This window comes from Cyprinodon tularosa, unplaced genomic scaffold, assembly GCF_016077235.1.
Source record: "Cyprinodon tularosa strain WSP-4 unplaced genomic scaffold, ASM1607723v1 ctg164, whole genome shotgun sequence".
NCBI classification, from domain to species: Eukaryota; Metazoa; Chordata; class Actinopteri; order Cyprinodontiformes; family Cyprinodontidae; genus Cyprinodon; species Cyprinodon tularosa.
The window spans coordinates 928,729-953,325 of NW_024038475.1; the positions used below are offsets into that span (position 1 = coordinate 928,729).

The following is a 24,597-nucleotide window of genomic DNA, read 5'->3' on the forward strand; positions in this document are numbered from 1 at the left end:
AAAAAGTCTAGGGAAAATCACGGGGTATGCCTTTCAAAGACATTCATTTTAAATCCAGGGAAGTCTTTGTGACACCATGAACTTGTGACATTTTGTTAAGCGGCAGGTTCAGCAGGCTTGTATTACCTGTATCATAATGTCAACATACTCCTTATCCTCCAGCAGCAGCAGATATGGATAAAGGTTAAGCTTGTAGTCCTTGGTGTTGGTTTTGGCCATGATCATCTTGCTTTCCCTCAGCGCCTGGAGGAGGACCTTCTGCCACTCTACCCGCTGTTCGGCCAGCAGTTTCCTCTGAAAGATCACACAACTGGAGGTCATCCATCTTAGAGTGAATGAATATTTACTGATTAAAAAAGAAAAATTTGGTATGTACCTTTAAGAAAATGAGAGGCGTTAGAAAAAAAAGAACAGAACAGTATTAATAATATTTAATATAACTTGAAGATAAATAGAAAATGAAAAAGAAGGTAATTTGATACTGTACAATTATAAAATGTATAACATATCAAATATATTTGTTTTTATCCATTAATTTAATGCTGTCCAAAACAGACAACAAAGCTTTAGATCTGTATCTTAATATAAACTAAGGTGCCATTAAGACGTGAACTTTAATTAAACAGCAGCATTTATAAATCTGAGACTGCAAAAACCTTTTGGATTTGTTTTTTTGTTTTTTTTTACTGTAAATGTGCCTGCATCAGGAGAGAAAATACATACGAAGGGACACCAACAGATCTGCAAAGGAGCTGTTATCAGAAAAATGCAATCGCAAAGTAATTCATTCATGGATTTGATTATTTCTTTCTTTTTCTTTTTTCTCTTTCTCTTCTTTTTTACCCCCATTTTTTCCTTCTTTCTCCCTCCCCTGATTTTCTGATTTCTATGCAACAACCTGCAGCAACTTTATCAACACCCAGAAAAAACTCTATGGAGATGAAAAAAATCAAATTCAACTAATATAATATAAACATCTACTGTAAGACTTAAACATAACACAGAGCCAAAACTAGTATTTGCTTGAAAATGGAAAGAATAAAGCAAAACTCCAAGCTGATGAAGAAATGGTTGTTCTCTTTAATTGAAAGGCAAGGGCCAAATTAATCAGAGAAGCAGCTCAGTGACCCATTAGTGTTAGTTTTTGGGAGATGCATAGCTCTTCACCTAAAGGGGACGACTGTGAACCTGTGAGCTTTTAGAGATCTATAGAAAAAGGCAAAGTGGAGGGAGGTGTACGGTACATGAATAGACGGAAATCAGGTCAAGTTCAATCAGACTGGGTGGATGGCGTTTCTGTGAACTGAACTGCTAGTTCCTAGGTTAGATTTAAGTCTGGACTACATATGCATATACTTTGAAGAGTGTTGGGGGTGGGAGGGCTTTGGGTCAGGGTGATTTTAGGTATATTTACTCTTTTTGCAGGTTTTGAGTTGTGCCATACTCTTTCCATTTTGGAATTTCTGGTCCACTAGGGCTTCATAAGATCTTCCAAGGCTAGGATGCGTTATAATCTAACCCTGCTTTAAGCCTCTTAATAACATTTTCTATGCCTTATCTTTAAGGTTTCCTGGTCTACATGATGCCGATCGCCAACTAATATTCCCCACCAATCCTTCGAGGCCTTTACAGATTAAATTACTCCATTTAACATTTTTGTTTTGTGGTTGATCCCACAAATTAAAATAAAAAACATTGAAGTTGGTTGTTTAAATAAAACCTTATACATCTCAAGTGGTTAAATATTTAACCTTCATAAGTCAGAAAACTAATAAACTAGTTTATTTTTTTAGTCAATACCAGTGCTTTTTCATTTTTTCCACACAAATAGTTTATGAAGTTTATATATCACTATGGTAGCCAAAATGTGAAATATAAAGGATATCAAAAACAGGTTTCTGTTTGTTTACAGCAGGCTAAGCTCATTGATTTTTCTATGTTTTATATGAGAGGAGTAAAATGGCTATTTAGTCACACTTTGGCAGCTCTTGCAGTTTTGTTGCACAAGTTTAAGTGTCAGAGAAGTTTGAATGAAGTAGAAACCCTGGTTCAGATCTTGGATGGAGATGTGACTCCACACTCTCTCCAGAGGGCTCTATTACAATGCATAATTATTCAGTCCTGGCAGTCTGTAAATGCTGCCGGACCACCAGGGACTCTCAGCCTTCTCGCTTCCCACATAGCCCATCTGCAGAGTCAGACAAGCCAGGCCATGCTGGAAATGCCAGAGTTGAAAAGAGGCAGAGCAGAAAAATGGAATGTTTCATACTAAAATGTCTCAAGTGTGTATGAACATTATTTCACAGAACCAAGAAAACCTTAACCCTTTGAGTAGGGGTTCTCAGTAGGGAAGATATTTCTTGTGTGGGAGATTATATTTACCATTTTGGCCATGTTTTCAGTGACAGGTTTGATGGACTCAACGGAGTCAATGGTGACAGTGCAGGCCTTCTCTACAATGAGCTGACGTTTAAAACGTTCCTGGAGCTCCTCCTGGGTGAAGTCCAGCTTGGGGTAAGTGTGGTGCTCTCTCTAAAAGAATCAAAATCCAGACAAACAAACAATAAAGAAAAACATAATTACTGGGCATACCAATGCTTTACTTCTAGCTTGATCCCATAACAATTGGACACTGATGGTATTCTGATTTAGCTGCTTTGCCTGCTACAATGGAAAATATGCCAACAGCCGATCTCTACTCGTTAGTCATCCAACTCATCCATCAATACATCTCATCTGAGCGTTAGACACCAGAGGAAGAAACCAGCATCCTGGATGACGTGTGTAAACAGATGCTTGTAAGGTACCATGTTTACATTCACATCTGCCTATAAAGCGAGGACGTTAACAGCAGTTGTCTGGTGGCTTGTGCATTTCTGAACGTCTGCTTATGTGGTGAGAAACTATTGCTGTCAGCTTTTGTTCCATTATGGCCAAACACAGAGCTTTTACCATTCCATGAGAGTAATGATTTCAAAGGTTAACACAGGAGATGTAAGCAAGGAAACAACAACACAATATTTAGCATTAACTTTTTCATTATTTTTTTAAGCCAAAAGTTATTTAACAAAATTATACATAACCTCTTAATCAGATTTAAAGCTCGACTTTGACTAGAAAATTTGGAAAACTTTTATTTATCATTATTTATAACATCGGCACAAAGTTCTATTCTAGTTTAGTGTTAAATGCAAATCAATACACAGCCTTAAAATAGTTTTGCTTTTCTCAAATAGTACACAGAGCAGGTTTGGGCATAAGGGAAATATATTGATGTTTTCATTTTACATAATTAGTGCTTTTCTGCTTGTTTTTAAACTAGCAGTTTTCACCTTGACACTTTCCTAATGGATGGTACTTTTGCCAAGGTTGGTACCGAGAGGGTACCAAACACCAACCTCGACTAAGGGAAGAGAGGAAGGCAGAGCTTTTAACATTGTTCTTTTCAAACTGTGCCTCCTGGATGAAGAAAAGCAATACTGGCTCCATTCAAAAAAAGTTTAAAAAAAATCCACTGGACTTTGTTGTCCAGTGGAACTTGAATTACCAGGTATCTGCTTAAACACTCCTCGAGTTTGGGAGTCACTGACCCAAGTGTCCCAATGACGACAGGCACCACTGATGCCTTAACCTTCCAGGTGTTCTCCAGCGCTTCTCTGAGCCCCTGGTATTTCTCTATTTTCTCATGTTCCTTTTTCCTAATGTTGCAGTAAATTCATATTGCTATGTCAACCACAACAGGTTTCCTTGCTTTTTGTCCATCACCGCAATGGTTTGCCATTACCATACCGTATGTATATGGAAGTCCCAGTGCCATCTTTGGAGGTGTTTCCTACTTTGACCTTGAGGTTTCCAGCCCATACTCTGCACAGATGTCCCTGTACACTATTCCAGTCACTTGGTTATCTGACTATTGAGCTGATGTAACGAGTAAATTTCTCCACTGTGAGATCAATAAAGTCAATCAATCAATAAAGAGTGAAAACAGGCCTGCCTACTTTAATCCAATATTCAAGCTACAGAAGCTCAGACTGCTGAACAAATGAATACTGTTTTGAGAAGGAAGCTACACAATATCAGCCACATTTTGTCATGCATAGAGTTTCGTAACCACAGGGTTGGACAAGCAGACTATTTTCCATTAATGAAAAGACCAAAAATAGTCAGCAAAATATCAACCCATGAAGCAGAAAGCAACCTGCTGAGTTAAAATGTGCTCTATTTACATCAAATGGATGGGCATGGTGCCTCTTCTAACTGGGGAATGTCCCATGACGATGCACTACAAGACAAGACAAACCTGGAGAGGCAGCGTAATACCCATCACAATTAATGTATTGCTACAGACCATGCTTTCATCAAACCATACTCCATGCAGGCTGTGGGGTATTATAACAAAATACTGTCCACTGCTGCAAAGCATATAAAAAGTATAAACTTGGCTTCTACGTTTCCCAGATCTCTGTCCAGTCATCTGTAGGGAGTGCTGGCCACACAAGACTGATCCATGGAAGAAAATTACATAACTTAATAAAGTTAGACCTCAATACCCAATGCCAGATATGACAGCATCTCTACATGTCTTGTAAAGTTCATGCTCCAACAGATCAGGGCCAGTCTAGCAGAAAAACATGGAAGATAAACACTGTTAGGAAGGGATGTTATGGCAAACTGGGATATGTGTTTGTAATGTCTAATTAGTGCGGAGAAAGCAGAGAAAGTGGAGATTTAAGCAAAAGTCCTTAACCAGATATCGCTGTTTGACTTTTAAAGTAAGATGGCTTTTCTTTGTCCAACAAAGCTTGAGTTATTTAAGTGATTGAAAGAAAGATTAAATGAAGGGAATTGGCAATATTTAGTCCTTGCAGGGTACGCAAGATTAACAGCAATGCAGGCCAAAATAAATTAATGAGAAAAAACACGTCAGTCTCTGTAGACACGTTGAAACTAGATCAAACTGCATTTTGTACGATCCACAGCTTCATCAAAATTCATTTTTACACCAACAAACAATGTTCTAATTAGACCGGGCTTCTGCTGCAAACACAGATTCAAAACTCTCCAGAGGCCATCCGGGCTGCTCCTCTCTTATCCAGTGAGCCAGTTATTTGGACAGCCTTTAAGCTCCTGTGACCTGCCAAACAGTCAGAGTAGTGTTGGATGTTCAAACATCTATCTTGACAAAGGCTGGTTGAAAAGAAACAAGCAGATTTGAACTGTTTTTTTTTTGTTTTTTCAATCACAAAAAGCCAAGATTTTACCCAAACCGTATGAATAACTCTGCAATATTCAAGTTTAAAGTAATTCTTTAATTATAACCCAAAACCACATGTATTTTCTGATTGGATGCATTATTGACATTCTGGAGTGGCTCAGAAAGAGCCATGGCTGTAATCTGTTGTACAACCCTGTGAAGCATGTTATGTTTTTGACGATGGATTGGTTTTTGAACTCTAAATGACTAAAGCTTATCACCAGGGATGTAAAAATACCTGAGGAAAAAAAACAAACAAAAAAAAAACATGCAAAAGTGGTCAGCAATTATGAAGGAGCTTTGGTTTCTAATTGCTTGAATACCAATTAAGATGTTTTAACATTATAGACAATCAGCATAAAAATGAAAAAGGAACTGTTGTTGTCAACAATGGTGAGGTTGAATGAGGACCCGAATGAAGAGTTCAGGGGCCTGTTTCAGAAAGGAGGTTAAGTGAAAACTCTGAGTTTGTTAACGCTGAAATGAGGGAAACTCTGGGTTTTCTGTTTCAGAAAGGGAGGTAAGTTCAACCTGAAAAAGCAGAGTAAGTCAAGCCCGTTTCTGAAAGAGAGGTAACTTATACTCAGAGTCAGTTACCATGGGAATTTACTCTGTGAACCTAACCTGGTGGGGAGCAGGTTTTCTTCAGAAAATCCAGAGTTTATTTTGGTCTCCTCCCCTTTTTTAAAGAGGAAGTGGTGTTTAAACACCTCATTGATTCTTTGGGGACATACAGTATTCATTGCACACATTTCAGTCACGTAGAGCGCATCAAAGGTAATGAAATGGCATGTCCTTTTATGGATGATCCTGTTTGTAAAGCCAGGTAGCTACTCTACTCCCATGATGTGCTCAAGGCTTACCTTCTTGAAGTATGTTTTTATATTTCATTTTCAGCACCTGCCATGTTCTTTTGATGCCTGCAGGATTGCACCTATCCATGAAAACTAAATTAGGTTTAATAAAATACTGTTCTTCCAGCTTCACCTCTGATATTATAACAGTTGGGTAAGTTACTCTAAAATAGTTCTTAATAACTAACTACAAATTTTATCTTCAACAAGTCTAATTAGATTAATGTAATAATTACTGTCTCTAGAAAGTATTGGTCTACTTACTAATTTGTTTTACTTACTTATTAATTACTTTCTAAATCCCAAATCAACCTCAACCACATGAACAATACAAGGAGAGACAAGAAACTGCACCTTTAATGCTTTCAAATAAACAATATTCAATTGCATAAATTAATCTTAAATTGACCAAAGTGTGTAACTAGAGGGAGAAAGTTCAAATCAAAATATACCTTTTAAAATTTGATATTAAATCCACTATTGTTTTATAGTCTTTAATTTAATTACAGTATTTATATGACTTAAGTAACTTAATTCATTACACCCAACACTGTATAAAAGTAATTACAATGTAAACTTACACATTGACTCGAGCAGCTATTTTCACCCAAGCTAACTCTCTCCCCTTCGCCACTGCAGCCGTGTTGCTTTTTTTTTTAAATACATGTTCAAATTCTGCATATGCTTGCATAAGCACATCCAGTTCTGCTGGTGAGAAATATGCACACCTTTTTTTGTCTGACGCTGTTGCCATGGTGACTCGTAATATCTGTGCTCCATTGATAATGGCTTTTTATAGTTGTGGTGCACGCGCTTAACTCAGAGTCAGTCAATTTAGAGTTGATTGAACTAACTCATTTCAGCTGTTCTGAAACCCAAAACTCAGAGTTTCCAATCTCAGGATAAGTCAACTCAGAGTTCAAGTTTTAACTCAGAGTTGATTGAACTTCCTTATTGAAACAGGCCCCAGGAGGCAGAGGTGAGTCTTGAGGATTTAATCAGTAAACTGAAGCAAAATCCAAAGAACAAAAATACCAAGAACCAAAACACTTTAGGGGAAAATTCACACGAGGAGCCAGAAATGAGGAAACAACAACAAGGAACCAGCACTGCAGAGGTGGAACATTTAAGGGGAACAGAACAAAGGATGGACTAATGAGCTAAATGAGGAGCAGGTGTGAGTGGATCTAGCTAGAAGGAAGCCAAGGTGAAAGGAAACGAGCACAAGGGGGCAACAGAGAGTAACTAAAGACTGTTGAATATAATGGAAAATGAACCAAAGAACAAAACAGAACAACTCATAACAGAAAACTAAAAACTCAGAGTCCCAAACGGGGAGAACCATAACAGTTGTGGGGAAAAGGGTATTCAACTATTCACTCCAGTTTAATAAACAGAGCTCGATGGATTTCACTCCGTCGCCATTTTATTTAATCTTTGCAAAGAGAGAACAAGACATCATACAGCCCTTATTGCATGGTCTTCAGCCCTGTTCTGATCTAGCCAGAGTTTGTCTTCGTTACTTACAATGATGGAGATCTGAAGGTTGTGTCAGAGTTAAAAAAACATCTCTACCCAAAGTAAAAACTAAATAGATGAAGAAAGAGTCTAAATGTCTTAAGAACTAACTCATATTATGGCCAAACACTCCCTAATAATATAAACAGCCCCCTCTCTCTTAGACATGTTGTGGCCTCGGAGCTCTGACACCAAATGAATAAAACTCAGCACTCATAAATCTGTATATATAAACCTACATAAATATCTGTAAAAGGGAACTAATAGTACTACAGCTCACTAAGCAGCAGCTCTTTGCATTTCCATAGAGACAAACCCTGGCCCTAGTGTTAAAAGCCAGTGCTAGATAAGTTAGGAACTGTTCAAGAAGCGACTGCTATCCTCTTCATTTTGGCCAAATGTCTTTAACAAGACCCGGTTCTAAAAAAAGTTCTAACAGGTTAAAAATAGCTAGTTCATAATGTACCTGAGCCCATGCCTAGTGTAAATTTTCTTCTTTCTTATTGCCTTTTATTACACATAATTGATTTTATTGAGGCTAAGTTTTTAAAGCACCAGCTCTAATTTACATATTAAATGGTTTCCTCAAAAAGAAAGAGAATAAGGACCAAAAAGCGCTTAGCTTGGTCTATGTTTTTGTGAAAACAACTACTATCAAATTGACAAGACTTTTTTGTCAGGAATAATTTTTTCCTGTTTGTAGGACTATGATTTGTCAAAAGGTGTTTTGTTTTTTTTTGCTAATGAATGGAAATCTCCCGTCTGATGGAATAGTACTTGAATCAAAACTTAAAGTTCAAAGCTGAAATAAAAGCAGAGTTGTATTAAGTTATTAAAGAGTGTTGTTAGTGCTCTGCCTTTTTTATAACTATAAGCCAACAATGTTTTTTCTGTAATCACCAAACCTATTAAAAATGTTTAATTCAAGCCTTTAAAGGTTTATTTGGACAGCTGGTACATTTAGCAGAATGACTTAGAGTAGACAAACTGTGTCAAATGAGTCTAAAAGGGAATACAAACTAAAAAACACTATAGACACCTTGATAGTACATGTTTTGAGACATGAGTTACAGATTCTACTGAGTGAGCTGAAAGAGACATGCAAGTTTTTACTGAAAAATATCTTTAAAATATCCTTTTTATTTGACTCTTTACGACTAAAACATTGTTTGTTGAGCAGAATGACACCTCAGTACTTCAGCGTCGGTGAATCTATAAACCTGTAGCCTATTTTATTTAATTTACTTGGGGTCAGAAGTTCCCTGCACTGTTCTGCAAATGTGACGTCGTTAGCGTGAGCGTGTCCAAACTAAATGGGTCTGACCTAGTAAACAATGGTAGCTTTACATTTAGGGTTGAGACAATAAATTGGCTTAATCATGATGAATTGCTTATTGAAAAAATCTTCGACTAATTTAGTAATTGATTACTAAATTGATTTAGTATTGAGACTCCAGTTAAAGTGTTTGTAGCTGACAGAGAAACAGCAATTCAACCAAAAATTGTAAAATAAATAAGTATTCTATTTTTAAGATAATAAAAACTTTTCTGTCTATATGCTCTATCCAGAACTCCTCAAACGGAAAAGTTTTAGTTTAACCTATTTTAATTTATTAAAAATTCTTCTTTAGGGAACCTTTGGCTATATGATTATCCTTTGATTAATCGAAAAAATAATCAACAGATAAATTGATTTGAAAAATAATCGTTACTTGCAGCTCTAGTTACATTCAGGACAGATACCAAAAGCGACCGGCACCAGACACCAATGACAACTCCATGTAAGGTGAAAAAGTAAAAAAAAAAAAAAAAACTTGTAAAGTACAAGCAAGATCTACGAGAAGGAGCAGAGGAGTGTTGCAGTTTTCTGTTTTGGCCACAGGTGGCAGTATCATTAGAAAACTGTTATAAAAGGATACCCCTCAAATCAAACCCAGTTACAAAAGAAAAAATAAGCTAGAAGATGATGCTTATGGTGTGTAGAAATCCTTGTGAACCTAAATTTTCCAGTAAAGGAGACAAATTCCAATCTAGAAACTTGAAAACATGATACAGAAATAGACTAGTTTTACATTTTAGATTAGGAGAGATGCTTTGTAACAGTTCAGAGGGAATTCAAGAAGCTGTAAATCAAACACTTATGCTACATTTTCCAAATATTTTGTTTAATAAATATTGATTGGATGAAGCACATCAAGTCCTGCTGTTCATCTGTGGCTGATTATACCTGCTGTTATTTTAGGACCCGGTAAAGGCAAGAGGAGCTTTATTATACACATAAACCCCTGGAGTTTACAGAGAGTGTACCGTCTTTGTACCATCACTGCATGAGCTCAAAATAACAATTTAAAAAGAAAAGAAAAAAAAAAAACATATCACACACTGATAACAGCAATCTTACACAATCAGGCCAAGAATAAGGCAGTCAGTCAGATGAGGAAAATAAAAATGGTGCCTGGACAGCGGCTAAAAATACAGCAATTGTTCAAAAAGCTGCTGATGAGTCATGTGACAAGCATAAGAAGAAAAGGGAGGTGAGAAAAAAGAGGAGAGGTGAGAGGAAGGGAGGCAACACAAGCAGAGAAGCCATTAGACGGCAGAGCTGGGTGACTATAAATAGGCATGTGCCTTTCTGGTTGTTAATGGGTGACAATCAAATCAATCGTAGTCAGACTGGAGTCTTCTGACAGCGTTCCCAACTCTCTGGTGCTTCATTTGACAATAAGAAACAACTAACTAAATGTAAATATTTTATATGCACAGATAAACTTTTATAAGAGATTAATGTATTTGATTGTTGTTTTTATAAAGCATGCAATTCCTTTTTTATATTTATTGAATTTTCACTCTGATCACCAGGATTAAAAGGCAAATCTCAGAGATTTTGGAGAATATTTCTACTGTTCCATTACTTTCTTTCTCAGTGTACCAATAGAACAGCACTAAGACCGTTAAGCACAACCCAACATACCTTTGTGTAGAAGTCTTGCACCAGCGGCGAGGCACACTGGCTTTCATCCAAACTGAGGTTGGGCTCGTAGTCTGGTTTCACCGTTTGAATCGCCTTCAGCAGCATGTCCCTTTCATCTTGTCGGAAAACACAATGGCTGAACAGGTCATCCACAGACAGGCCGTCCTCCTTCATTTGATTCAGACACCTGGACAAGGAGACACAGCCAGAGGATAGGAGGTTCTGCTTTTATGAAACTTTCAACATAAAACTGATATCAGAGTCTAATCTGCTGATTTTAGAAGCTCTCTTTAAGGAGGTACGAGCAGGTGAGCTCTTATGTGAAAGCTGTATTTTAATTTAGCTATTAAACATAACGAGTAGATTTAATAGAAATAAAGAATATTCTAGGGTTCCATGATGGAGGTAGAATTTTGAATCCAACAGAAGTAAAGGAACCCCCCCACCCCCCCATGCATTAAGCCATTTGCTAACTTCTAAAGAGATGCAAAGCAAAGAGGTGAGATGTCCTTTAGACTATGGGCAGAAATTTTTAAAAACTGAAAAAAGGTGAGGTTTGTCCTATTCAAATAATAAAGAAAAAAAAAACATTTATGTAGTTGACCTACCAATAAACAATCAGACCTGATCGAGAAGCTGAATTTAAACCAAGGCTGATGTTACTGGGTTATATTTTACTGGGTCTGGGCTAATTCACATTGTAGATAAATATCATTAAAAGGTCATATAGAAGGATTAGGCAGAAAAGGCTTAAAAAAGATAAACCTACAAATTTTTCATTTAGAGATTAGAAAACCAATGTTTATCACAAAATCACAGGATTAAGATAAAATATCTTTATATAATATTACAGTATATTACATCCAAATACTTGAAAAATACTGGAAGTTTTGTTGTGTTTTTTTTTTTTTTTTTTGCTTTGTTATAATAACCATGACCAAATAACAAAATAAATCAACCAGTAACTCTTAAGCAATACTGTGTTTGCCATTTTTTACATTCTGACATCAAAAAATAAAATAAACTGAAAGAAAAACGGAATAGGCATATCAAGCAGCAAAGGCTGAAATTGAATACTGTAGTTTTTTTTAAAACTATTTTCTTTATAAAGTTATTGAACAAAAGCAAAAAAAAAAAAAAAACTCAAGGTAGATTACAGAGGTTTTAGTTTTATGATATTTTGAGATGTTGCTATAACAACGCGGTCATTTAAAACACAAAGCTCAAGTAAATTAATTATGGGTATACAGTAGTTGTAAATAACATACCATTACATACTTAGCAATGGAGCTAAAAGCATATTTATCTGATGCCCGTGTTAAAGAAGTGTCTCAGAATATGAAAAAAAAACGTCTTCAATAGTAACGAAGATATCACACACATCACAGTTTATATTTGTCAGAATAAAAGCCTTCAAAGAACTTGTTATTTCGATTTTAAGAAATGTCATTTGATTTCATGGCTACATCAGAAGTTAAAGTTTATGACATGTGACCCACTTGCTGATGCTGGAATGATAATAACCTGCAGACTCTGATTATTCAGCTTTAATGATGGGGGAACATGGAGAAGAGTTTCAGAATATAAATTTGTGCATTTGCATTTAAGATCTTTCTGTCAGGCCAAACAGTTTGATCCAGACGCAGATGGCTCCCGACAACAGTGAAATTTTTATTTGAATAGAATCACTGGGAGATCTTCCCGAGGGAGAAGAAGTCTTCATTACTGAATCCAGAATGCTGATAATACCAATGAGCAAACACTCTTTTGAATATAAATTATATGTTTAATAAAACTGCAGCTCCTTGCTGAAGTATTTATAGCGCTTACTTTTCCACATTTTGTCAAGTCATAAAAGCTTCAATGGGAATTTAGGTGATCAATATAAAGTGGTTTTTAAAATTTGTCTTTTTGAGTTTTTGAAAATGAAAAACTGAAAACTGCATTGTGCATATTTATTTATCACAAATAAATAGCTTTATTCTTTAAGGTCTGCTGAATGAATGATTGAATTAATCTGCTTGTAGCTCTAGCTCTATACTTACGGTGGTCGTCATGCAGGAAGGTGCGCTCTTGCAGGTAACAGAAAATTTTCTTCTGAGACTGCCATGTATCTAGCTCAGCTTACATTTCTCAAGAGCATGACCAAAGCATGAGGCTGCCACCCCCATATTTCACCATGAGATGGTGTGTTCCCTCCATACACAATGTTCGGTCCATAAAAATCCACTTTGGTCTCATCTGACCAGAGCATCTTCTAACAAATATTTAAATGGTTTGTGGCAAACTAAAAAAAGCAGAACTTCTGCCCGACTTCACAGCTGTATTCTTTTGCTATCATTGTGTCTGTTTACCAGTGTTCTTCAATAGTCCTCCAGCCCCTCTATTGTCTAATTATGGAAAAACTCATGTTAAACTACCCTCTTGGGAGCCAAAGTGTGTGCTAAGTGCCCCCGATGGAGGTGCACCAAGTCGGGAACCAAAGGGCTTGCTAAAGTGCCCCCGCGGGAGCCATTTTCCACGCTACACTGCCCTCTTGGAAGCCAAAATGTGGGCTAAACTGCCCTCTCAGGAGCAAAAGTGCCTGCCCAAGTGCTCCCCTTGAAAACCAAAAAATGTGCTACACGACCCCCTTAGTAGCTAAAACGTTTGCTAATGTGTCCCCTTGGGAGCTAAAATATATACTAACCTCCCCCCTTAGGAGCCAAGATGCATATTAACGTCCCCCCTCGGGAGCCAAATCCAGTATTTAAATCTATAACTACTGCAAAACATCTGTGCATAGTCAGATGTCAGACTGAATTCCAGGCAATCCACTATATAAGTGTTATTTGAATGTATCTTATTTGTGAAGTGAATTTGTGTGAGTGAAGCCGCCTTTCTAGAAACCTTACTGCCTTTATGTTTTTACCATTAAAAGTTGTCAGGGCAATATTTAGAAGTGAGAACATTCATTGACTGGACTAGTTGTACATTGTGCAAGCATTGTGTCAGACAGGAATATACTGAGCTCATAAGAGAGACCTGTTCTTTCAAAAATGCTTGTCGATAAAGTTGCATGCTTGATTTCATGCAGCGTTGGCCATTGTAGTTTTTATAAAATCTGATTTCAGCTATTTAGATGGGTGAGCAAATACTTTTGGCATGTACCGGTATTAAATCTGTGGTCGTAGCATGACAAAATGTTAAAATATTCATAGCTTATAAAAAGCTTTGCAAGGCACTGCAAATTACATATTTTGTCTTCCAAGATAAATTAGGTTATGCTGTTCAGAATATGTTTATAGAAAAAACTGCCCTCGAAACAGCTTTAAGTTAAACATTTTACTTTGTGTCATATTTACCATGTATGCTCGATAAATATAAAACTGGCTACATTTCATCCATTTTCCTGGGAATGTAAACTTGGAAAAACTTTCAAGGATGATAAATAAAATTTGGTCCGTTTGCTCAGAGTGCCCCCTATGGGCCACCATAACAACAACACTACAAAGCCAAGAGAAGAGAGTAAGAAAACCATTTATCAGTAGACACAGAGGACAGCAGAACTCGGCTTCAGTCTGCACACCTTTTACTCTAGACAATTAGAAATACCACTGAGCTAATTAGCATCAAGAGAAAACTCTAGCTCAGCAGCTTCTTCTTATTAAACCCTAATCAGACGAGAGCCAGGATCTGTTCGGCATAACAACAAAAGGACCATGGCAACCCTACAGCCGTACAGTGATACAAAGGGGTCATGGTATTTCTCCCCCTGCCTTGGAGACACTCGTGCTGAAACGTGCAATTTTGGTCTGAGCAAATGAGAAAGTCTCGAACAAAGGCAGGATTAGTCTGGGAAGTGGCAGTGTGGTACAGAGGAACAAAAAGGGCAGAGAGGTTGACAGATAGAGCATAATCAGCCTGGTGACTGCTTGGCCGCACACTGGGGAACACAGAGAGCTCTGGAGGACACAGCACTTCCAAAAAGGAAATCTTAAAGGGATGACACATATGGCTCTGAGAGAGAGAGACTAAAATAAGGTACATTCAGGGAGAGGATTTGGTAGAAGCGACTTAATGGGAGAACAGAGATTACAAATAAAGAGACGGAAAACTAAAAAATGAAGAACTTCAAATAACAGAAAGCGTGGTAAAGAATGCAAGGCTGCAGAACCGCAATGTCACATTTGTATCAGTTTACAGAGATCGATGGACCAACCCGATCCCACTGCCAACCTTATCACCCTGCCACCTGGCTTGCTATTGGACCACAGAGCATAAGCTGATGTTCCCATTATCTGTTTTTATAGACTCCTGCGTATGTGGTTACCGAAACAGGAATCATAACAGGACATAAATAGGACACAGTTTTACATTACTAATGCAACTGTGTCAGGGTATTGGGGCCTGGATGGAACAAAATGTCTCACAAACCAGTCATTACCCTGATTAGAACCACAGCTTAAAGTCATAGGGAAGTCATATTTTAATTTCCAATCATTCTAGCTTAAACATGTATATAAATGTACGTTTTATAAAACCATGTTGTCCCAAAAGTTAGAAAATGTCTATTTAAAAAAAAATCCTATCTTATAATCTGTGTTGTTTTTTTTTTTTGTTATTTTATGCCGGCCAGTTAGTTATACGTCAGGTTGTACACCTAAATACGTCCAATCATATATCAACGGTCATCTGTCAATCAAATTCTTTCGGTCATAGCATCTTGATTCATATGTTGCAGCTAATATGCGCAACGGTTGAAATAAGAAATAAGAAATATTTACTTTACCATTGAATTACATCCAAGTGTTAACAGGGATGGACGTCTGTGTCTTCAGCAGGCATAGAGCTAACAGAACTGGCAGTGTTGCGAAGCAAGGGCTCAAACATGTACGACTGGAAGCCTTCTACACCAAACCAAGCTTCTGCTGACCTGGTGACCTCTTCCACAACAACTTTGTCCCCGCTTTCCTCCTCTAAATAAAAAATGTATGACGGAGGAGACTCATACAAGACCTCCGACACAAAACATTCCTCCTCTTGCATGTTTCTGTCCATAGCGTTCCTTGACAGTGTCTGTTCTAAGTCACAATTTTAGTGCTACTTGGTCCCAATGTAATTTGCCATTGAGAACCTACTAGCACTAAGTTGCTAACTGGTTAGCAAGATGCTTCCGAGAAACCGTGGACAATCAAACTTGCTTGCGAACCTTCTGCCGCAACAATCCCTCCCTCTTGATAATCAACCAATCACATTCATTTTATTAAATTAATGAAAAGTCGGGCACCACTCGAGAGAGTTCGGAACAGAGTTGGAACAGCCGCTTCCCTACGACTTTAAAGAATTTTATGCAAATAATCCAAAGGAGGTTTATGTTTCAATAAAATGAGGCTCAATTAAGGGACAACTTTACCAAAGTTGAACAGTTGGCAGACTTCTTTTTTGTCCATCACATTTAATGTGTTAAACATGAAACTGCCTAAAAGTTAATACAGCTTTAAAAAAAATAAAAAAAGAGGATGAAACAGATGAATGTTCAGTCTTATTGATATGTATATTATATTTGTCATCTTTCAAACATGTCCATGAATTTACATTATATACTGTATTTTAATGATGCAGACCCCAGGAAGAGTAGCTGGGTGTAAAGCACAGCTAATGGGGATCCTAATAATAAATAAACAAATAAACAAATGTAATATTAAGGCTTTTTCTAATCAAAACCTTTTTGCATTTTTTGTAGGTCTTGGTTCATAATTAGATTTTTTTGTGTTTGTTTTTAGCAAGTGTTGTTTAATGTAACAGTTGAAATACTATAAGATAAAACACAGGGGAACTGCCACACGGTGGTGTAAAAAAAATAAAATTATGATTAGCTCTTCCAACTACCTTTTTTACTTTTATTCCAAATCATGTTTTATTATTTGCCACATTTTGTTTCTATTGTTACTTCTATGCAGACATAATAAATATACATTAAGATAAATTGCAGAGGAACTACACCCTGCAGCCACAATAACACAAGACTAATCTTATGTGTAGGAAAAAAATAAAAAATCTAATATGAAGCCTTGGAAGACACCAGCTGTTTAATGGCAATTGATCCTTTTCTTACCACGCTTCCCTCTAGAAGCCATGAGCCATATCAGAGAGATTAAGGATGGTATGGAGGACCCTTCTACCTCCACCACAAAGTGTTTGTGTAATTTCATAGTTCGTATTTAGTTTCAGATTTAGTTTGTAATTCCATTTAGATGTATATTTTCTAATGGTTGCACACCTTAGTTAATATTTTGGAATGGTTTAACTCACACTTGTTTTCTTTGAGGTTCTGCAAATGCAGATCAGCTAGAGGTGGAAGTTAGGAACAAACCACTTTCCCAAAGAACTGAGGGGGGAATTTAGTTTAAGTTGACCTTAGTTATTTTATCACCTTAATATTCACTTATTATTTGTGTTAAGTTAAAGAGTTGTATTACATGTTTAATATGTTTTAGTTTTATATTTATATTTTATTTCTTCTCTGTTAAATTGTGCTTCCCACATGTGGAAAGTTAGGTTATTCCATCCCTTTTTAAAGAGCCTCTGTTCTTTATCAGTAGGTCAGTTTTTTATTTGAATTGATTACTGTTTAGTTGACCTCAGCTGATGGGCTAATATTTATTATTTAAACTATTTTGTATTACCTTTTGAGCCTTTGTTACTTATTTTTGACATTATTAAATCAAAGTTTTTTTCAATTTTGAAACACCTTTTGTCCTTATTTAAGTTTGGTCCCTCACAGATGGGTTGAACACCAAGTGAAATAGTCATTGCATGTAATAATTAGGGCTGAAACAATTAATCAGTTTAATCGATTATTGAAATAATCCTCAACTAATTCAGTAATTGAATTATTATTAAATGGAGTATAAAGACTATAAAACACGCCTTTAGCTGATAGACCAACCTGCTTAGAGATGTATTCATGTCAAAATTGTAAAAAATATATAAACATTTTGCATTAAAGATAAAAAAAAACTTTTTCTGTCAATATGCTCTATCCAGAACTCCTCAAGTGGAAATACTCTGGTTTCACCTGGTTTAATTTAGTAAAAAAAAAAAACCTTCTGTAGGAAACCTTTGGCTTTCTGATTATTAATAGATTCTTCAAAATAAAAATAAAAATCAACAGATTAATTGTTTTGCTAAATAATAATTAGTTGCAGCCCTAGTAATAACCAGGCTGATTGACGTAAATCTTAATTTTAAATAAAAAGCTACCACAACAAATAATTCAGACAGATTAATATTTCATTTTAATATGACAATGGAAATTGCAAAGATGCCCTCAGCCTGACCTCTAGGGGAAAGAGTTGGTATTGCTACAACCATCTGTTCTTTAAAACTTTGACCAACCTGGAGATCATTCTTACTTTGTTGATGACAAAAGTTCTACAGACCTAAAAAGTCATACAAAGAGGCAGATCTCCACCAAGCAGCAAATGTTGCCCCAAATTATGACCTATAGCTAAAACTCACACATGATCTGAATAATTACCCGATTTAAATTAATTGCTCTTTGGCATGAGGCCGCATAAAAAATTTATTAAAATCTGTCCATAACTTTTAACAGACAAAGGTACAAATTTTCCTAAGAATATAACCACTTGGATAGAGGTAATAATGTAAAAAAAAAAATAAATCATGAATAAAATTATAAAAGATAAACGCATTCCTTTGTGATCTGTTTTTGTAAAGAAATCTGCACATTTTAAAAGGTACCTTGAAATCACTTTTGGGGAGCAGTTTGGACTGCGACCCATGCACTCCAGTGCAGCAGAGTAGGAGCCGATGTTTGGCTTCAGACCAGCTTCTTCCAACAGTATGAAGATGCGGCCGATCTGATTCAACAGGCCCTGAAGAAAAAAAAAATAGCCAGTACTGTTTGAGGTGATATTAAAGCTAAAGAAAACTACAACACAAGCCTTTATATAATATCCAAAGGCCAAGCATGCAGTGCAAAGAATACACAACTTACACTGTTTTAGAAAGATGTCATTCTGAAATTAACTTGCTTTGACAACTTAATCTCTCAAGATTTCCCAACTGCATAGTTTAAGTATAATTCTTATTTTGTCTGTTAGACCGACAGAAATGAATGCATCATTTCAAAGTGGAATAAAAACAATACAAGAATTTCTAAATGTTCTACAATAAAAAAAAAGTGTAGCATCTGAGTGCATCAAGCCCCCTTTACTCTGGTACCCCTCCTAATTTTTGTCCACTTTAGGGGCTCTCTGAAGGCCTAGGGTGCTTAGCGAATAATTTTTAACATAAAAATGTAAAACTCTGACAATTTCTCTAAAATGAGGTCACTGAACTTAAAAGATGGAGCAAAATTTAACGTTAAGAAATGGAAAAAAAAATTGCACAATGGCAGACATACGACAGAGTATTAGGGCCAGGATAGAGAATGTTTTTCCTTCTATTTTGAGAATAAAGTAGCAACGAGAATGTTCATAAAATTATTAGAATAAAATCATAACATTGTGAGAATAAAGTCGTAAAATTACAAGAATAAAGTCGGAATATTATGAGAATAAAGTCACAACGAGAATAGTCATAAAATTACGAGAATAAAGTCGTGAAATTACAAGAATAAAGTCGGAATATTATGAGAATAAAGTCGCAACGAGAATGGTCATAAAATTACGAGAATTAAGTCGTAAAATTACAAGAATAAAGTCGTAAAATTACAAGAATAAAGTTGTAAAATTGCGAGAATAAAGTCATAAAATTACAAGAATAAAGTCATAAAATTACAAGAATAAAGTTGTAAAATTACAAGAATAATGTCGTAAAATTGCGAGAATAAAGTCGTAAAATACAAGAATAACGTCGGAATATTACGAGAATAAAGTCGCAAAAAGAATAGACGTAATATTACGAGAATAAAGTCATAACATTACAAGAATAAAGCCGTAAAATTGCGAGAATAAAGTCTTAAAATTCCGAGAATAAAGTTGTAAAATTCCGAGAATAAAGTTGTGAAATTACGAGAATAAAGGTGTAATATTAACAAAATAAAGTCCTAAAACTATGTGAAACAAGTTTTATTTCATGACAACTCCTACAAGAAGCACTTTCTTCCCTAAAATGAGGAATGTGGAGCATTATGTGAAGTTATACGTTGGCTCTGATTTGACAAATAAGGAAATCATTTAGCATATCAGCATCAAATTGGGCAGTAGGTCAAAGTGGACTGTTTGATGCTGCTAGTCGGCCATTATATGCAGGTCAGAGCTTGAAGCTTTCACTGCATGAAAAGTGGGATTTTCGTCAATATACGGCACTGTAGATTGTCGTGGAACTTCAGGCTAGCGGCAGTTTACAGCAATTTGCAGGCTTCGACGAAAACTCCCGTAAATTGTCAGAAATTGACGTGGAATTTCTTAGGCAGTGTTCCCCCCATGCCTCCCCCCCATGGAATTCTAGGGGAGGCTTTAACATGTAAATGAACATGCTGTGAGCTATACAAAATGCAAACCAGGGTTGCAGGGGGGGGGGTAAAACCCCCCCTGCAACCCTGGGTAAGAAAATCTCTGATACAAAGAGATCAGGTATAGCCTCTTACATTTTAGCTTGAATTGATTTATTTAATTAAAGTATAGAGACCAAAACAGATCTTTAGCTAACAGAGCAATACATTTAGAGCAGTAATTATTTTTTTTTAAATTTGCATTTAAGATAAAAAATAAAATGTTGTCTGTCAATATGCTCAATTCACAATTACTTAAGTGGAAAAGTTTCAAGAAATGATTCTGAGATGATTCACTTTATAACATGGCGCATTATCCTGTTGGAAGTAGCCATCAGAAGATTGGTACACTGTGGTCATAAGGACATAGGTCAGCATGCTAAATTGGTTTTAAGTGGCCCAAAGTGTGGCAATAAATATCCCCCAAATAGATGGTAGAAATAGATCAGGCTCAGTATAGCCTAATTATAGACTCTTACATTTTAGCTTGAATTGATTTATTTAATTAAAGTACGCTAGATTACTGTGTATGCAAATGTTATGTAAAAAAAATACACAAAATAATTTACTTCAAAAATTAGTTTTAATCAGAATCAGTTGGCTGTAATGGTTAATTTTTTTTTTAGATTTCCACTTTTTTTTTTTTTTTTGTTATTGAATATATAAGAAAACAATAACAATCTCAAATAACAAGTCAATAACAAATATTTCAATACAAGAAGAAATATCACAACTCCTGCTTTTGAAAAATAAAATTAAATGCACAGGCTGGAACAAAGTATAAAATAAAATAAAATAAATAAAAATAAATAAAATAATAATAGTAGTTAAAGTAAATTAATCAGTGGGGACTACCAACTGAAATTCTTCAATTAACTCAAACAATTTAATTGCATTTAAATTCTGCATCTTTCTCAGACATCTTTTGAAAAGGGAAAGTTCATTTTTGAGAGCAGAGATTGAGAGGGAGCATTTTGCATAGCGACATTTATGGATATAATACTTTGTTACAATTATTAGAATATTGATTAAAAATTCCAAATTTTTTTTCTTTAATGGATAAACCGAATTGAATGTTTTGCCAGGAAATAAAATCTAAATTTATTGTTTTAGAAGACAGAAAGGTTCGAAGTTGATCCCATAAGTTTAATACTTCTTTACATTCATAAAAAAGATGTTTAGTTGTTTCCAATTGAGTTGTACAAAAGCCACAATTCTCAACATTAAACTTAAATCTCTCTCTTAAAAACTCATTTGAAGGATATATGTTATTTATTATTTTAAATTGTAATTCTTTATATTTAGGAGGAATTGGGAATTTCAAATAATTTGTCCTAATTTTGACTATCATAGATTTCTTAAAATTTTGTAAGAGAGCTGTGCTTTTTGTTCTTCCTGGGTACATATTATTTATAGAATATTGATTCAAAAACTTGTTGTTGCATTTATTATCTCTAATGTCCACCTTCTCAAATTCAATCTTATGGAGACAAACAATTGCAATTGCAAACAATTTATAGGTGCATTACCGCCACCTTCCAGAATGGAGCGACGCGAGCTCTTCTCGCGAGTCCTTCCGTATAACAATGACGTCGTATGTGATTGGAGGAGCCTGATGAGCCTTCGGCCCCATCGTCCAATCACGTGTGAGCTTTTGTGCACTACGACTTCTCGCGAGACCAGCATATTAGCAGACATGTTTGTGTTACTATACTCAGAAGATCTTCATCTCCAGTTACCGTGTTTGTATTTTGTTGTTACGTGAACAATGGCTGCACGACGTCTCGCGTTCAACTCGCCTCCAACTGCTCTTAGTCCACAACTTTCGGCCAGCCCGCAGACTGACGAGAAGAAACTGCTGATTGCTATCAGCGGACTGTCTCGTCAGCTTGCCCAACATACTGCCGACATGAATGAGCGCCGCACTCAGCTGGAGAATTCGATGCACTCCAGGTTGTAGTCCATAGAGGACAAGATGGCGGCTCTGCAGTTAGGGTGGCCATTTCTATAGCACCAAAAAGGAGGACATTGTGTGGCATATCAATAAATTACTAAGGTGTACATAAGAATCGGGTAAAGTCACATTTATAGCACAATTCTTAGTAGTTTAAAGAGGATGCTTGTGTAGCTGAATAGAACAAAATATTAAAGAAATGTAAAAAAGAATTGGTTCCCAGCATTTGTATTTATTTAATACATTGTGGTGTTTAAAAAGTGACCATTTTTTAACACAATTAATTTGCGCAGAACTGCTGCAATTGATCATAAAGCAGTTGTTTGGAAAAGAAGCTCGAGAAAGAGCTAGAGAATAGGACGATGCAAACTGCAAAAAGTGGCTGGAAAAGAGGAATTCATGACATGGCTGCAGCCTGTCGAGAGTAAAGATGATTTCACCATGTTCTCTATCTATCCATATCTATCTATCTATCTATCTATCTATCTATCTATCTATCTATCTATCTATCTATATATATATATATATATATATATATATATATATATATATATATATAAACTTGAGTCATGGAACTGTGCTTACAGCTCCTTATTTCATGTAAACTAATAACTTGTGTACATGATACTTGTTGATGGCATTAAAATTATTTCTAATAGCATTAAAAGAGCATTAAATTAGAGTTCCTCATTCCTGTATAAAACCTGTGAACGCTTAATTTAATCTGACATATTAAAAAAATCCCCATCATCATCCAGCAGATGTTCAGTTTCTGCCCAAATATTTTCTTTCTGTTGTGGATTTTTGTAACAGGGATAACTAGGATCATACATAGTTTGTATGAACTCTGTTTATTCTCTGCTTCCAAACTCATCATCTCTTCATCCATTCCTGCAATAAGAATTTTCTTTTAAAGTTGTGAGATTCACTCTAGAATCTCACAACTTCTTCCTGGTCTGTTGAAGCACCAATAGTCTGCATCCAATTATTTAATTAATTGCTCTTAGTTTTTGGGAATATATACAAACTATGCTCTAATTTCTAGATACCGATCTGTTTTTACTATAACTTAATTTGAGAAACCGGGTCTTCTCTACATTCTTTTTTCTGTTTGGTGCGATTGCAATAGCGGGTCTTGATCTGGACGGACCGGAGGGGAGCAAAAAATAGCTCAGCTCCGTATTTTGACGGTGAAGGACGGAGAAGACGTACGTGGGCGGTGACGAGCGGAGGATGTGGAACAGCTCTCATTGATTTACATGACAGACAAGTACTCCGTACGTGAGCGGGGCGGAGCGCTGACGGAGTATGTGGAATCTGGGGGTAAAGGAGGACAAATACATGTCCGGCTGGGTGCAGCGCCGGACGCCGGACAGTGCAATGAAAATCCGGACTGTCCGCCCTAAAGCCGGACATCTGGCCACCCTATCTGCAGTCGAGCAACTTTGCGGGATATACGAACTCGAGGAAGAGAAGACGGGTGCACAACGCCACGCTAGCGGTAAATATATGTTCGATTACTGGTAGCTATGCTAAAAACAGCCTAGCTTAACTAGGCAAGCTAAAGACAACCTAGCCTAGCTAGGTAAGCTAAAAGCAGCCTAGCCTAAAGCTTTATTAAAGTGTATTTTTTGTGATTCACAGGAAGCATTATGCCGTCTTAACAACTCGGAGACTAATTGCAGGCGCTATGAACCGGAGCAGGGGTAAGGTTTAAAGAATATGCTTTCATTCTGCGGTAAAAGGACATGGATACGGATGGATACCGACCATAGCTGTACTTTTTTTTTTTTTCACAGACTACAGTCGCCTCACAATGAGGCGGTGACCTCCTATTTGCTCGGATTTGCACGATGTTGATAAAGACGACATTGTGTGTAAGTGACTTGTTTTAATGTTTTCTCCTTCCTTGTTACTGTGACTTGCGTTTGATTTATTATTTTTTTTTATTCATACCACTCTCATTTAATTGTTTTCCAGCTGCCTGTAAGACGTATTATGAGACGGTATGCAGGAGCTTCAGATACACGCTGCTAGCCAGCACGCTGCGTGCGGAGGCTGCCAGGCTATCTGCTCGGAGTCGGGCCAGAAGAAAGAGGGTAAGACTTTATTTGGTGACTATTTTTCAGGTGCATTGATAGATGTGTTGTGTCCATATGCAGTGCGCTGATTCATGTTTTTTTTTTTCAGCTGCTGAAGGCGAGGCAGAGTGTGCTAGCAGATGAGGAAGTGGAACTCTGGAAGTCCGCCACCGTCGACCTCATGTCCGACGAAGAAGATGGCGTCGTCGGCGGTGTCTCTGGATGGATTGTACGGTCGCCGCCATTTCGTAGGCCGGATCTCACTGAACTCTGTGTTAAGCTGCAGTCCCGGTTAGAAGCGATGTCGAAGTACAAGGCCACGCACAGTATGCGTCTGCACATCGGACCTGCCTCGGAGGGAATGCTGCCTGTTACCTCCAACCCCGAGGAAGCAAACGGACCGTTCACGGAGTTTTAATTTTTAGAAACGCATGTGTTTGGATACGCGTTGTATATAGTTGTG

The 24,597-nt window shown here is 36.6% G+C and overlaps 1 protein-coding gene across 2 annotated transcripts in view; it reads right to left on the reverse strand.

The window, feature by feature from the left end:
- The window catches only part of polrmt (polymerase (RNA) mitochondrial (DNA directed)), a 78,934-nt gene that overhangs the window by 50,605 nt on the left and 3,732 nt on the right, over window positions 1-24,597 (reverse strand). For both annotated transcript variants that reach the window (XM_038280778.1, XM_038280780.1), the window contains 4 exons: window positions 18,344-18,477; window positions 10,598-10,784; window positions 2,383-2,532; window positions 127-294 (listed from right to left, as the gene is read on the reverse strand). In XM_038280778.1, the coding sequence (XP_038136706.1) occupies window positions 127-294; window positions 2,383-2,532; window positions 10,598-10,784; window positions 18,344-18,477 (639 nt within the window). The remainder of the gene's footprint in view (window positions 1-126; window positions 295-2,382; window positions 2,533-10,597; window positions 10,785-18,343; window positions 18,478-24,597) is intronic.